The 13781-nt window shown below is 51.3% G+C and overlaps 1 protein-coding gene across 1 annotated transcript; it reads left to right on the forward strand.

Moving 5' to 3' along the window:
- The first annotated feature begins 882 nt into the window (after positions 1–882).
- LOC122175011 (C-C motif chemokine 19-like) lies at positions 883–3574 on the forward strand. The gene is made up of 4 exons (XM_042862385.1): positions 883–1227; positions 1721–1844; positions 2157–2253; positions 2635–3574. The coding sequence occupies exons 1-4, from the start codon at positions 1170–1172 to the stop codon at positions 2653–2655; spliced, it is 300 nt and encodes a 99-aa protein (XP_042718319.1). The 5' UTR covers positions 883–1169; the 3' UTR covers positions 2656–3574.
- The last annotated feature ends 10207 nt before the right edge of the window (positions 3575–13781 follow it).

A 13781-nucleotide genomic window follows, 5' to 3' on the forward strand; every position in this document is an offset into this window, starting at 1 on the left:
TCTCCTGTCCCCAAGGAGACCTTTGTCCCTGTGTTGCAATCTCCACCGAGGTGCAAGGAAGGGCTGAAGCTGAAGCAATGGAGAGGGTGCAGGGGTGGAGATTTCAATCCAAGGCTTGACTATCCTTGTGGGGAAATATTTTTCCTGATATTAATGGGCATTTCCCTGAGTGCAGCTGGTGCTTCTCTCCCTATCTCCAGTTCCCTCCAAGAGGACCCTGGCTCTACACCTCTCCAAATGCCTGTGGGGCAGGGGTGAGATCCCTTCCACTGTCCCTTCCACAGGCTGCATGCCCCATACCACGCACGAGGGCTGGAGCAGGCTGGCTGAGGGTGGTGGTGTTGGTGGCACTGTCCTGACGGTGACCTCAAGGAGGGACAGCCTCTGTCTCTGCTCTGAAGGTTTGCAGCAGGAGTGTGCTCTTTGCTCTTGGTGATGCCTGCACGAGCAGTGAGTGCTGGCAGCCAAGCCTCCATAGGGGATTTCTGCCCATGTGCTGAGAGTATACACTTGCAGAAAGATATGCAGCTGTCTTTGGCCATGAGCCCATTTGCTCCAGGAACACCTGGAAACCACACTGTCTTTTGGCATGTACGCTCAGCCAGGCTCCATCCACCAGCGCTGCACAGATGCTCCAAGCTCAGGCAGTTCTGAATGTGTCTGGTGTGCTGGCAATGGGGAGGGCATGGAGGTGGAGGGGCAGCCAGGCTCCTGCAAACAAGTTGGAAGCTTTAAAGGCAGCCAAGCAGCTTCAGTACACACTCATCTCTGTGGGATGAGCCCCATCCAGTGGGGATGTCCCAGAGAGGTCCTGGAGGAGGGAGTGGGAAATGCACGGGATGAGATCCCAGAAGTGTTTTCCCAGGGGCCAGGGGTGAGGATCTTGACCGAAGCCCACATGCCCTGGGAGGGCACTTGGCTGTGGGGAGGCTGAGCAGCTGGCTGCAAGGAAAGCTGACGGGATGTTCGAGAACTGCACAAAGATCAACATGCTGCCTGCTGTGATTTCCCACCCGTCTTCACCAAAAGAAAGTGAAAGCCACGGGCTGGGACAGATAAATAGGCAGTGGAGAACACAGCAACAGATCGCAGCAAGCTGTGCAGAGCTCACCTCTCCTGCCCGGAGCACCACCGTCTGCAGCCCCTCCTCTGCCTGACTCAGTGACACAATGCAGCGGCTGCATCTTCTTTGCCTTAGTCTCCTGGTGCAGAGATGTATCCTGAATGGTAAGAAGGAAGCTTTACGGGTGCTTTTCTTGCAGAAGGGCTAGGAGCCAATTTCTTGTTTGCTTTTGTATTTGCAGAAGTAATACAGGAATTCACTGCTGGGGCTTTGCAGCAGCCCTCTTGAATGCTCTGCTGGTAACCCGTCCCAGAGAGACTCTGCACTGCCCAAAGTCCGCAAAGGATCCTACACAGAAAACTATGCTGGGAACAGTGGCGGAGCATTCCTGCCCCCCTGTACCCTAGCCCAGCCTGTGCACACTTGATCTCCGTGCTTCCTTTCACCCCCGTGCTTCCTTTCTCCCTTGCCTAAGCAGTCCCTAGCACAACAGGGGAACACCCCTGGCACTTGGAGCACTGGTCTGGGGACAGGGGAGGGCTCTAGGCATGCACGGTTGCCCCCACCAAGCAGTCGTCTTCCTGCCCCACTCCATGGCCCCACTGTCCACGGAGCCCAGGAGCGACCTCAATAACACGTATGCTGTTCCTCCTCCAGTGTACGCTGGCAACAACGTCCTCGACTGCTGCCTGCGAACCAGCGAGAAGCCCATCCCCCGGCGGATAGTGCAGGACTACCGGATGCAGCTGGTGCAGGATGGCTGCGACATCCCTGCCACCGTGTAAGAGCCCTAGTTCCATGATGGGTGAGGGATGGAGCAAGCAGGAGGCAGGGAGGGAGGCGCAGCAGGGTGAAGGAGGGGTGAGATGGGTTTGGGGAACAGGGAAGGATGCCAAAGAGAAGGAAAGGACATGCAGAGGCTCAGACAGAGCAGGACAAACCTGCTGAGAGGTGAAAATCTGGGGAAAATGTGGAGGAAAGTCATCATAAAGGAGACGTGGAGGAGGACGGTGATGGAGGCAGTGGGTGAGAACTCAAGCTGTGGAGGAACATCTTCAGAACATCTCTTTCTTTTCCCCTGTGGACCTGGCAGGTTCATCACCGCGAGGGGAAAGCGGCTCTGTGCCCCACCCCAAGCTCCGTGGGTGCTGCACCTCCAAGAGAAGCTGGACGCTAGATCTGCTGGGAAGGTGGGAGCTGGGCCACGCTTCAGGCATGCACTGGGGAATGGGAACAGCGTGGGCATGGGTTGGATCTGCCCCCAAACAGCTTATCCCAGTCCTAGCGGGACTGATGGATACCACAGCAAATTGCACTGGCAACAAAGCAGAGACCCCTGCTTCTGGCGTCTGGCAATGTGCACCTCTGTGGGGAAGGTTTGGGATGAGGTTTGTGGGTGCTTTGCAAGCTCTCTTCTTGCCCAGAGAGGTGGTGGATGCCAGTCTCTGGAGACAGTCAAGGTCAGGCTCTGGCCATAGTCCTGGTAACCACTTCAGCTGCAGGGAAGGGGCACTGGGAAGGCTCCTGCCTTAGATCCACACTCATCCCAGCTGGGTTTTTCTCTTTCCTAGGTCCCAAATCAAGGCAATTAAGCTATGCAGAAACATGTGCCCAGCCCCAGCACCCAGAGCAGCGCTGACTCCCAGCTGTGAATCTGAAGCTTGTGAAGCCATGAAACCTACCCTGCTTGTATGCCCTGCTGTTGTGCACAGGACCAGCCCTCCTTGGGACTGGTGTCAGTGTGCAGTGCTGGGCACAGCACTTCTGTTCTTTCTTCTCCTTTCTGCCACTGTTGTGACTGAGAAATGTGCATCTGCCCAAGCCATGGGCTGCTTGACAGGAGTCTTGGCCTCAAGGGTTCTCAGCATCACCCCTGCCACTACTGAGGCTGAGGAGTTGATTTGATCTGCAGATGAGTTTGTTGGGATCTCAGCCTTCCTGTGGTCTCATTTCCATCACTGGTCTGTTCCCTTAGGTTTCCAACATCAGCCTCAAGCCTGAGCCCTTCTATATCCCTGGGAAGGGCTGCTCAGTAAAGACTGTACAGGGATGAATGGGAGAGATGGGGATGTCCATTGCCACCGTGCTGATTCCATGTTGTTCTCAGGGAACAGGTGGTACAGTTTCTCTCTTGAGCCCTCACTCCCTTGCAGCTTTCTCTCAGTTCACTATCCTGACAGGTGGAGTGGAGTCAGGGCTGGCATCTGGAACAGGCAAAGGTGCACTGGGGGAGATGTCCCATCCTGGCACTGCTGGGTGCTGTGGAACAACTGGTGTCCACTTGGCCATGGCTTGGCCTGCAGGATGCGAGTGGTGATGGGTATCACTCAGGGTTATTGCCATCCTTCTCGGTCCCTAAGCCTGCCACCATCATCAAAGATTGCTCTTGGCAATGATGCAGGAGCAACATTCACAGCGTGTTCAGGTATTTGCTGCTAGTTCTCTTCAGTGCAATAATTACAGCATTTAGCTGCTTCCTTCCTTCCTTTCTTCTTAAAAAAAAAAAAAAAAAAAAAAAAAAGCTGTGATTTTGTCAAATAAAAAGAAAAAGAAAAGCCTATGGGTTGTTGGCTTGCCTTGTGTTTGAGCCCAAAGAACAGTGCAGAGTATGGGAGTGTGTGGAATGTAGGGTGATAAAATGGCTTTCAGGGATGAGGGGTGATTTCAGAGGGTGAAAGGTAGGAGGGAGCATGGAAGGGGAGATTTGGGCTGGACGTTAGGAATACTTCTCTGAAAGAGTGGTCAGGCACTGGAATGGGCTGCCCAGGGAGCTGGTGGAGTCAGTGACCCCGGAGGTGTTCAAGGAACGTTTGGATTTTGTGTTGAGGGATATGGTTTAGTGGGAACTGTTGGTGATGGGTGGATGGTTGGACTGGGTGATCTTGAAGGTCTTTTCCAACCCTGGTGATTCTGTGATTCTGTGAAGTGTTGCACCTCCCAGAACAAGCCACTTCAGTACCACCAGTACAGCTGCTGGGAATGGGAGCTTTGCCCTTGTGGTAGAGGGAAAGTGAGGCACAGCATGCTCAGACTGGCCTGCATCTCTGTACCAGTGAGCAGCTGGACTGCACAAGAGAAAGAGCTTTCGGGGAAGTGCAACCTGGTGAAAATCCCAGTGTTCTGCTCCTAGGTGCATCCATGGGTAAGGCACAGCTTCTGCCCCTCATCACCAATGACCTAGGAGTCCTGGGTTGCTTTACTCTCAGGTCTGCGCACCAGAGCTATGTACAATCAAGTCTCTAAAACCAAGCCAGTCTGCCATAAGGTTTGCTGCCATAAAATGATCTCAGGTCCCCTTGGGAGTTGCCCTTTCACCCAAAACATATGTTGGAACAAAATTGCTCCTTTCTGCTAAAGCTTGGGACATACATGCAGGGGCTATGTGTGGCAAGGCTAGCAGCCAAGCACTATGCTCTTGCACTACTGTTATTTGAACACAGGTTAGGAGCACCTGGGAGACTTTTTGAGGGCAGGAAGGATGTGGCCACAATCTTGTCCCAGGATGCATCCATGGGAGCAGCACGGGGAGGCCTAGGCAGCTGGTGGCTGTTGCCACCAAGCCTTTTTACCCTCCTGTTCAGCTTCTGCCTTTGCTGGTGGTTAGAGTTTCTTTCTCAAGTGTTCTCCCCCCACCAGGGTCCTTCTGCTCCATGTGCACTTGCAGTGCCCCAGGCTTGGCTGTCTCCCACCGTAACTTTCCCAGAGCCCTTTCCCCTGCTTTGTCCCTGCTCATTAAGCACAGTGACAGCTCCAGCAATATAATCCTGAGGAGGAGAAGGAGGAAGGCTGGTATGGGAGGAAAAGCCAAGACAAACGATATGAGTGGGAAGGGAGTGTAATTGGTGCTTGCTTTGGCAGAGCCACACTGCTGCTCACTCCATGACATGCGAGGGGCCACAGCAGGGAGGAGGAGGATGCTCAGCATGGATCCGTGCCCGGGCTGAGCTGCTGCAGCTGGTGGGCTCAACTTGAGATAGACCAAATCTATGCTTGGCTGGAGGCAAGGAATCTAGGGCACTGTGCCTTGGTTCCCAACCTTTGCGGACCTTGAGGGAAGGACAGGAGATGCTTCCCTGTGCAGCATGCATGGTCCCATGGGGAGAACCCTGGAGCTCTCCATGCTCCTCAGTCTATCTTTTGGGAATCTTTCCAAGCCAGCAGGACTCCACACTTGAAAAAAAAAAAAAAAAAAACCAACAAAAAACAAAAAACACAGCGAGTTTTTCTGATATATGTTAAAAAAAAAGTCAATGACTTTTCAGAGGTCATCGTCCTTGGAGAAAGCAGCAAAATGCTGGGTTGCAGCCAAGAAACAATTTCAGTAAAAGTGCTCCAAGTCCTCTTGTTTATCTCTTTCTCTCCAGTTGTGTTTTCCTGCTCTTTGCCTAGCCTCTCTGCATCCACAGAGTGGGAGATTGGGACCTGTCACTCTGGGATGCAGACATGCCCTCAGTAGGTTCAGGGTTTTGTTGCACAGACCACTTTGATATGAAGTATTCTGGAGTGTCAACTGAATCACTCAGGGAGCTTTATCAATTCCTGACAAAAATATTTCTCATGTAATGGACTCAAAAGTCATTATAAATAGAAAGCTTTCCAAGGGAGCTGACAAAACAGCCCTTCTTCTGGTTACTGTTCTCAAGGCCAGGAAAGAAAGGCAAGGCTGTACCTATACAAGCAAACCAAACATGCTCTGTGTTGTTCTATGTCCCCAGGTCTAAATTCTGGGATCATCAGAGCTCTTCTCTTTCACAGAATCATAGAATCATAGAATGGCCTGGGTTGAAAAGGACCACAGTGATCAGCTAGTTTCAACTCCCCTGCTATTTACAGGGTTGCCAACCACCAGACCAGGCTGCCCAGAACCACATCCAGCCTGGCCTTGAATGCCTCCAGGGAGGTGGCATCCATCTTCCAGGCTTGTAAAAGCTGCCACAGATGCCTTCCAAGTGGACACAAGACAGGTCAGGTGTGATCTGCTATGACCTTAGTGTCCAAGTGCAAGGACCAGCTTCCTCCATGGTGCTTATATTCTCCACTTGGTGCCATGGAAGAGGCTGCACTCCTTGTGCACAATTCTATTGGCACCAGCACTGGATCCAGTTGAAGGTGCTCAGAGACTTGTCTGGGTTGTTCGGGGAGATAAGACTTGTGGACAGATGGTCTGAGTGGGAACCCAGGAGGAGAAAAGTCTTGCTGGTTCCTTCTCATTGTGCTGTTAGCTCTTGCCTAATCAGCAACTTGTGTGGGTGATGGAGAGGATCCGGATTTGGCATCTCTCCGACCCAGGCTCCTTCTGGCTCTTCATTCAGTCCCAGAGCGTCATCTCCGGTGCTGCTTATCTGGATACTTTCTGCTAGGCTTTGTCTTGTGGGAAGATGACAGCAACTTTGGACAAGCTGTGGGGCTCTGAGCAGAACTGCTCCTCCCATGGGTTCTATATCTGAAACCTTATCCTGCAGCTGGGCTGTTCTGGTGGTATGATCCAGCCTACACCATCAGCAAACACTAAAATTTGTATCTGTGAGCGGATCCAGCTCTCCTTGCCCAGGATAGGGGCTGGCTGGATGAATCCCATTCACCTTCACCAAAATGCTGGCCCTGGGCTTCCCACTGCCTTCCTAGCCCTGCTAGGAAGAGGGAGAGAACCAACCTCCAGCCCAGAGCTTTTAGTTTTGTTTATCCATCTGCTTGTGAGTTTTGTTCTGATTTTTGGTACCTGAATATACAGACAGATCTTTCCAAACAATAACAACAAAAATCCCAGCCCATCCAAAGGAGAGAGATGGGTTTCCAACGATGCTGGGCAAACCCATTTTGAGCAAAGATCCATTTTTTGCTGGCAGGAATTAGGGTTCTCACCCCAGTGTGCCTCACAGGCATTTCCTGAAGCTAGAAAGGTACTGGGATAATCTTGATGATAGAAGAAGGGATGTGGGAGTTTTTTGGTACCTGAATACTGATTCCTCAAAGCTTGATCTTCATAGCTGGTCATGCTTGTGGATGCAGGGGAAAGCAGAAGAAAAGCATCGACTGGAGGACAGGAACAGCAGCAAAACCCTGCCAGCCCCCAAAAGCGGCCAGGCTGGGATGTTGGGATGTGCCCTCTTCTCCTGTGCACATGATGACTTTGATCCTTGCCTAGTGCCCTGGAGAAATCATGGTCTGATTCCTTGGTTCTAAGCAGGCCTGGAGTAGGGGACTGACCAGGCTGCTCTTCCTGGTCCAGATTCCTGCAGTCAAAGGAAGCCCAGCAGCTGCCTGACATGGGGACCTTTGTCCCCATGGTTTTATGTGCAGAATAGGCTCAGCCACCAGCCAGGTGCACCCTTACCCACTCCCACAGTACCCTTTGCAAAGGGAGGGGAGGCCATCCTCTCTGCCACCGATGCACCCATCTTCTCTTTATGGATGGTAGCAGTAAAACTTGGAGATGAAAGAGAAAGCCCAGGAGGACAAGCAAATAGTAGATCTGTCCTGCTGCCAGAACCCTCTGGAAAGTACCTTCCACAGGAGCCATCTCTCCCAGCAACGTGGTAGACATTAATGAGGAGCTTAGTTCCATTTTCTGTGTCACTTCCCACCTCTTCTTCATGTTTTCCATGTAGGAAAGGCTGTGACTGGTGTGCCTCCCTGGCCAGGGGGCTAGGGAAAACTTCCTTCTCTTTCTCTCAAGTGCTCTGCAATATAAAGGCATATCTGTATGGCATAATGGCTCTGGGGCTGTAGGAGATACAGAGCAGGTGGGCACCTCTAGCTTGGATGGGGCTGGAAGGGGATTGAGGAACAGCCAGCTGCTCCCTGAGATCCGCTTGGGAGCAGATCGGAGGAAGAACCATGGGATAAGGGCTGGGTAGTTGGGAAGAAGAGGAAATTTGGAGCTTTTGTCCCAGTTCCTCCATCCCTTCTTCCCAGCTCTATCTGCTGGCCATCGTGTGCTTATTTAGAGGGATGTGGCAGCTGTTCTGTGCCATTGGGAGGGTCACCATCTGCAGCCCCATCTGCTGCCTCTTCCAGCACGTCTCACTCTTCTCTGCTTTCTCACAGAAAGAAAGGTTTCCTTCTTGCAGATGTGTTAGCAGGGAAAACTCTCCTCTGCTGGGCTGTGCACCATCCCCACAATGGAAGCACACAACTGTGTTTATACGTGTTCTTTAATCTTGTTTAAACTCTCAAGCCATGACTTTCCACTGTTTCTAGGAAGATGCTGCTCCAAATAAGCAACACTGTCAAATGTCTTCTGAGCCTGTGAGGTGATCTCTGGTGAAAAACTTGAATAATTTTCATTGCAGTGCTGTGCAAACTGTAATTTCCCATCTTGTATTTAGATGCTGTGATTTTTGGAAAGGCACTGACCAGTATATTAAAGGATAGATAGCAGCCACTGTCTTACAAAGAATGAAAGCAGAAGTGTCTCGGATACACTGCAATTATAGATTCATTCAGCGCTCATAGTGCTTGGTTTCATTTCTCAGCTGATGCACAGTGCTTCAGAATTTGGAGCCAGCTGCCTGCAGGGAATTCCCAGTGCTGATGCCCATGGGGTTTCACTGCCTGTCCTGGGGGAGAGGCAGGGCTGAAGTCCACTGGGCTGAGCCCATGCTGTGCCACTGCTGTTTGCTGGGTTTGGTTGGCCTGGGCAGGGCTGGTCCTGGAGATCTGCAGTTTACACCTTGGCTAGAGAACTATGCCTTCTTTTCATTGAAAAAGGGCCAGGAGCAGAAGGTATTTGCAGCATGACGGGGGATGGCAGGAGGGAAGCTCTCTCCACCTTGGCCTGGTTTCAAGCTAAACTGCTATCCAATCCTGCTGACAGCAAATCAAATGCAGGTGGCTTGCTGCAAAAATTCACATCTTCTGGCATGCTTGTGTGCTGGAAGACCAGCATTTAAAACAGTGTTTGTGCAGACTAAAGCAAAAAATCCCTACAAAGGGCCATTTATGAGTCAGTCTCATACCATGAAGTGCTCAGACCAGCAGCCCAGCTTGGCAGCAGGTGCAGTGGTGTGAAGAAATGGGAACTGTGCTATGGCTGCTGGATGAGGCCAGTCTGTGGGTGCTGAAAGGTGCAGGCAGCATGATGGAGGGACAGAACTGCCATCCAGAGGGACTCAGACAAGTTGAGAGGTGGGCACATGTGAACCTCATAAAAGCCAAGTGCAAGGTACTGCACCTGGGCTAGAGCAAAGCCAAAGATCCATACAGATTGGGTGATGGATGGATGGAGTGCAGCACTGAGGAGAAGGACTTTGGTCTGTTGGTTGAAGAGAAACACACAATGAGCTGACAATGAGTGCTTGCAGCCCAGAAGGTCAATCATGTCCTGGGCTGCATCAAAAGGAGCATGGACAGCAAGGCGATGAAGGTGCTTTCCAGTGCAAACACCTATAGGACAGCTGGGAAGGGACTCTTTACCCAGGAGCGCAGTGATAGGGCAAGGGGCCATGGCTTTAAACTAAGAGAAAGTAAAGTTAGATTAGATATTAGGAATAAATTCTTTCCTATGAGAATGATGAAGTGCTGGAGAAGGGTCCTTGGAAGATCTGTGAGTGCCCCAACTCTGGAGGTGTTCCAGGCCAGCTTGGATGGGGCTTTGGGCAACCTGATCTGTTGGGAAACATCCTTACCCATGGTAGGGGGCCTGTAACTGTATGGTTTTGAAGGTCCCTTTCAACTCAAACCATTCTGTGGTTCTGTGATGAGTGGGTACAGGTCTTCTGGATTGCAAGGAATGCAGCCAGGCTCTGTTCCCTTCTCTCCTTCATTTCAATCCGAGCTACATTCAGCAAAAATATTGGACACAATTTTGTTGGAGAGGTGGTTCTGGAGAAGAGTGGGAGATGGGTCCAGGAAGGTGGGCATCCACTTGAGAGGGCTTTGGAGATGGGCAGTGAGTTTGATGTTTGATGGGAGGCTGAATACTCTGACCTCCAAGCACTGTCTGAAGGAACTTGGGTATACCCTGCTTCCAGGAATGGATGAGATGGTGTCCAAATACACAAAAGCCTGCTGCAAAAAAAAAGTGAAGAAACTGTTTTCTGAGTTCACTTCTGGTAGGACAAGAAGTCACAGGAAATCTTGGAGTCAGATGCTGGGGGGAAATTCCACTTATCTAGAAGGGTCAGCTAAGGAAATGCTGTGGATTTTACAGTCCAAACCTGCTGAGTTGTGCTGGCCCTGGCTTTGCACAGGGTGGACTGGATAACGTGGGGCAGCGTTTCAAAATCCTTTCTTTTCTGTATTTTTCAGGTCTCTCAGTATCCCAGCAGGTGAAGTGGGCTTTCTCTGCCTTGTGCTGTATATCTGAGAGCTGCGTGCAGTCATGGAGATTCTTGACTCAGAGGACGGTGACACCCTGGCACTGCTGCCCAAGATCTATGCTGCCCCATCCCTGGAGGTGCTCAAGGCTGGGTTGGATGGGGCCCTGGGCAGCCTGAGCTGGTGGGGGCAACCAGCCCATGGCAGGGGTTGTAAATGGGTGGGATTTGAGCTCTTCTCCAAGCTGAGGCAGTCTGTGATTCTATGATTCTAAAGAGTATGAAGCATGGGAATTTTAAACAAAATTGGCCCCAAAGTTTCCATGCTCAGTGCTGTAAGAGAATGAGGAAAAGCTTTAGCAGAAAATATCTGGAATTGGATCAAGAGCAACACACACTCCTAAACAAAGGAGATACATGGCCTTGAAAGAAAAAGCAGATGTAAACAGAGATGAAGGGGGCAGACAGCAGGTTGGGTTTCTCTGGATCTCATTTGTCTTCCTTGTGCTGCAGCTGTCTCAAGTTGAGTGCTGTGGGGCCACAGTGTGCCAGGACACGCCGGGCCATCCATCATGGCTTTGCTAGCTGCCAGGGCAAGCCCATGCCGAGCAGAAGCTCCCAGCTGTGCTGAGGGATTCTGCCTCCTTTGATTCATCAGTGCGAAGGCTGCAGCCTTTCTATACATTTTGCAGGCAAATGCAGGCACAGAACTACTTCTTCCAGCAGGGCCTTGACCCTTGCAAACGTGACCTCACAAAGCTTTTGTACAAGAGCTCTGGCTGGGCTTCAGGGGGGTCATTGCTCTCCTGCTCCCAGAACCACTTCATCTTCTGGGAAGGGATTTCTCCTGCTCTGGATCTTGCTCCTTTTCAGGTATGGCTGGTTGCAGTAATAAAAGGTTTCTAGGCCCACCAGCCAAATCATTCCCCTTTCTGGGCCAGTACTTGAACAGCCTCAGTCTGCTCAGTATTGCTGCTTCTCTTTCAGTGAAGCTGCTCTCAGTGCCAGACTGAGCATGAAGAGGAAGGACAGGTAATTCTGCAGTGCTTTGGCTTGAAACTGCTACAGAGGGTTTCCTCTGAAAGCCTTTCCTCTGAAAGTATGAGAGCAGGTACTAGCTGTCTGAAGAGCCAGCAGCTCTGTGCCACCCTTACATGGACCATCACGGACAGAATGGGCAGAGTCCAATTCAGAAGTTCCCAAGTGAATTTTTTCTCTGCTGTTTGCAAAGGAAGTCGCCATGGTGGTTGGGTCTGTGGGGGCTTCCCACAGGTCAGAAGGGTCTGCACCTTCCTTCCCAGCATTCCAATGGGAAATCCTTGATACTCAGGATTTCCAGAATATGACCAAGGCCAGCAAAAAGTCATCAGAAGGAGTGAAGCTGGAAGGCAGAACGGCTAAGAGGGCAAAGGCTGCAGAGGGCATGGGAGCTGGGGAAATCTCCAAAGACAATGCAATGTACCAGGCTGGTATTCCTACCAGGGCACAGTAGCTAAGAGTGGAAAGTCCCTGTCTGGCTCTTCAGCGTTTGATAAGCCAGGCTGGCCCTGTGCCCTGCTGAGGCAGAATGTGCTTGTGGATCCCTTGTTACAGGAAACAGAGGGGAGAGGACTCCAGGCATCAGTTAGCATGACAGGAAAGCAAAAAGCAGCCAGGTCCTTCCTTCTGGCAGCTCCAAGTCCAGCTGAGGAGAGAGGGGTCCCTGAAATTGCACAGGGACTGCTGGGAGGTGTAGGCAGCAAGTCTGTCTTACCTGTGGGCTGTGTGATGTTGCAGCTTGCTGGAAGCCTGATCTCTCTCCCTATTCCTAGCAATGCCACTGTCCCCTCAGAATTGCACCATGGAGGCCTTTTAAAGTCTGTTAGAAACCTCCTCCCAGTGTTTCACTGCAGTGTTCCCAGGGCCAACCCAGCTGCTCCAGTGCTGCAATTGTCCCCAGGCCTAATTGGAGCTATGTCTCTCCCTGCAGTGACCGAGTGGGAAATTTAAAGGAAATGGAAGCACCTTGTCTGGGCAGCAGAACACTCTGGGAGTTCCCGGTCTCAGGGCTGCAGCCACACTGCCCAGTGTCATTCCCTGAGTTTGTCCCTGCTGACAGACTGAAAACACACACGTCCATGCTAACATGCCCCTGTGAGGTCAGAAAACCCACCAGGTTTGCAGCTGTGTGGGACAAGGCTGGCCTGCAGCGTGTGCAAGCACAAAGAACTGTCCAGCTAATGGAAGTGGTTTTTCAGGAGCTCTGAGCCACACACAGCAAATACGCTGCACTGACATTGTTTACCTTCATAGCAAAATAAGCTGCTGATTATGCAGCAGTAGATTAAAGGGCTCTTAATATCTTTATGGGGTACAAGATACACAAACTCAGCCTGGTAACTGTCCTCAAGGGGGAAGGAAAAGGTGAAGGCAAATCTAAATAATCAAGGTAGAGCTCAGTACTTTATACAATCTTTTTACAATCTGCTCAGACTTGCAGATAGCACAGCCCTGCATGCATTTGTGTTATTATTCAGAGCAGTATAATATCCTTAAAGGGACACTTGCAGCTCTTGCCCCCTCATCTTGACCCCTCTCCTCTTGCACTGCACCAGGGCTGTAATTCAGTGCCTACATTTTGCAAGAATATTCCTCCTCTATTCCAGATAACACTGAATTGCCACCGCAGCTGCAGTGATTTTATGGGGAACGTCATGCAAGCCGGCAGCGTGAAGGTCAGGGTGAGGCGAGCCTCACCTCTGCAGAGGCTGATGGCAATTCATCCTTTGCTGCTGATAGATTAGAGGCACTTTATCACTGCGTCCTGCCTCCAGCATCAGTGGCAGCTCATCAGTGGCGGCCCTGCAGCCTCCTTGTTATTCCTGGGACAGCCAAGGAGCACGGGGTCAGGGGGAAAGGGGAGATGTTGGAATTAAGCAGCAAATGAAAACTGGGCAGCACCTCCTTCACACACTGCTTTGGGTTTCTGCCATCTCCCACCACCATGGTGCTCGGCCTCCTTATGTGTCACTGTCCTTTTGTCTTTTTCCCTACTTGCTGGCTCCCAGCTGGGCTTTGGGGAAAGCTACAGGGCTTATTGTTCCGGGGAACCACAGCTGTGGTCATGGTAGGCTGTGCTGGAGGCTGAGCTGGGAACTTTCGCTTCCTTTCACAGGCAGTAGGCTGGCAAAGGCAGCAGATCCATTCAGGGTCTTTTCTTCAAATTGTCTGCTTGCAGGAGGAAATGAAAGCACAGCCCTTCTGGCACTGTTACCTTTCTGTTCATCTCCAGACCTGGTAAGCTTTCATGCCTGTTGTGGGCTTCCAGGCAGCTGAGTGGAGCAGGAAGCACTATGGGAGAAGTCAGGTCAGGGCGTCACCCACTACTTCTTTACCACAGTGTAGGAACTTCTGCATTAGCAGGAATGCGTTGAAAGGAACAAAATGTTATCTACTGCAGAACTTCATCCTGGAGCAGAGCC

This window comes from Lagopus leucura, unplaced genomic scaffold, assembly GCF_019238085.1.
Source record: "Lagopus leucura isolate 7727_CA_CO unplaced genomic scaffold, USGS_WTPT01 Super-Scaffold_650, whole genome shotgun sequence".
Taxonomy (NCBI): domain Eukaryota; kingdom Metazoa; phylum Chordata; class Aves; order Galliformes; family Phasianidae; genus Lagopus; species Lagopus leucura.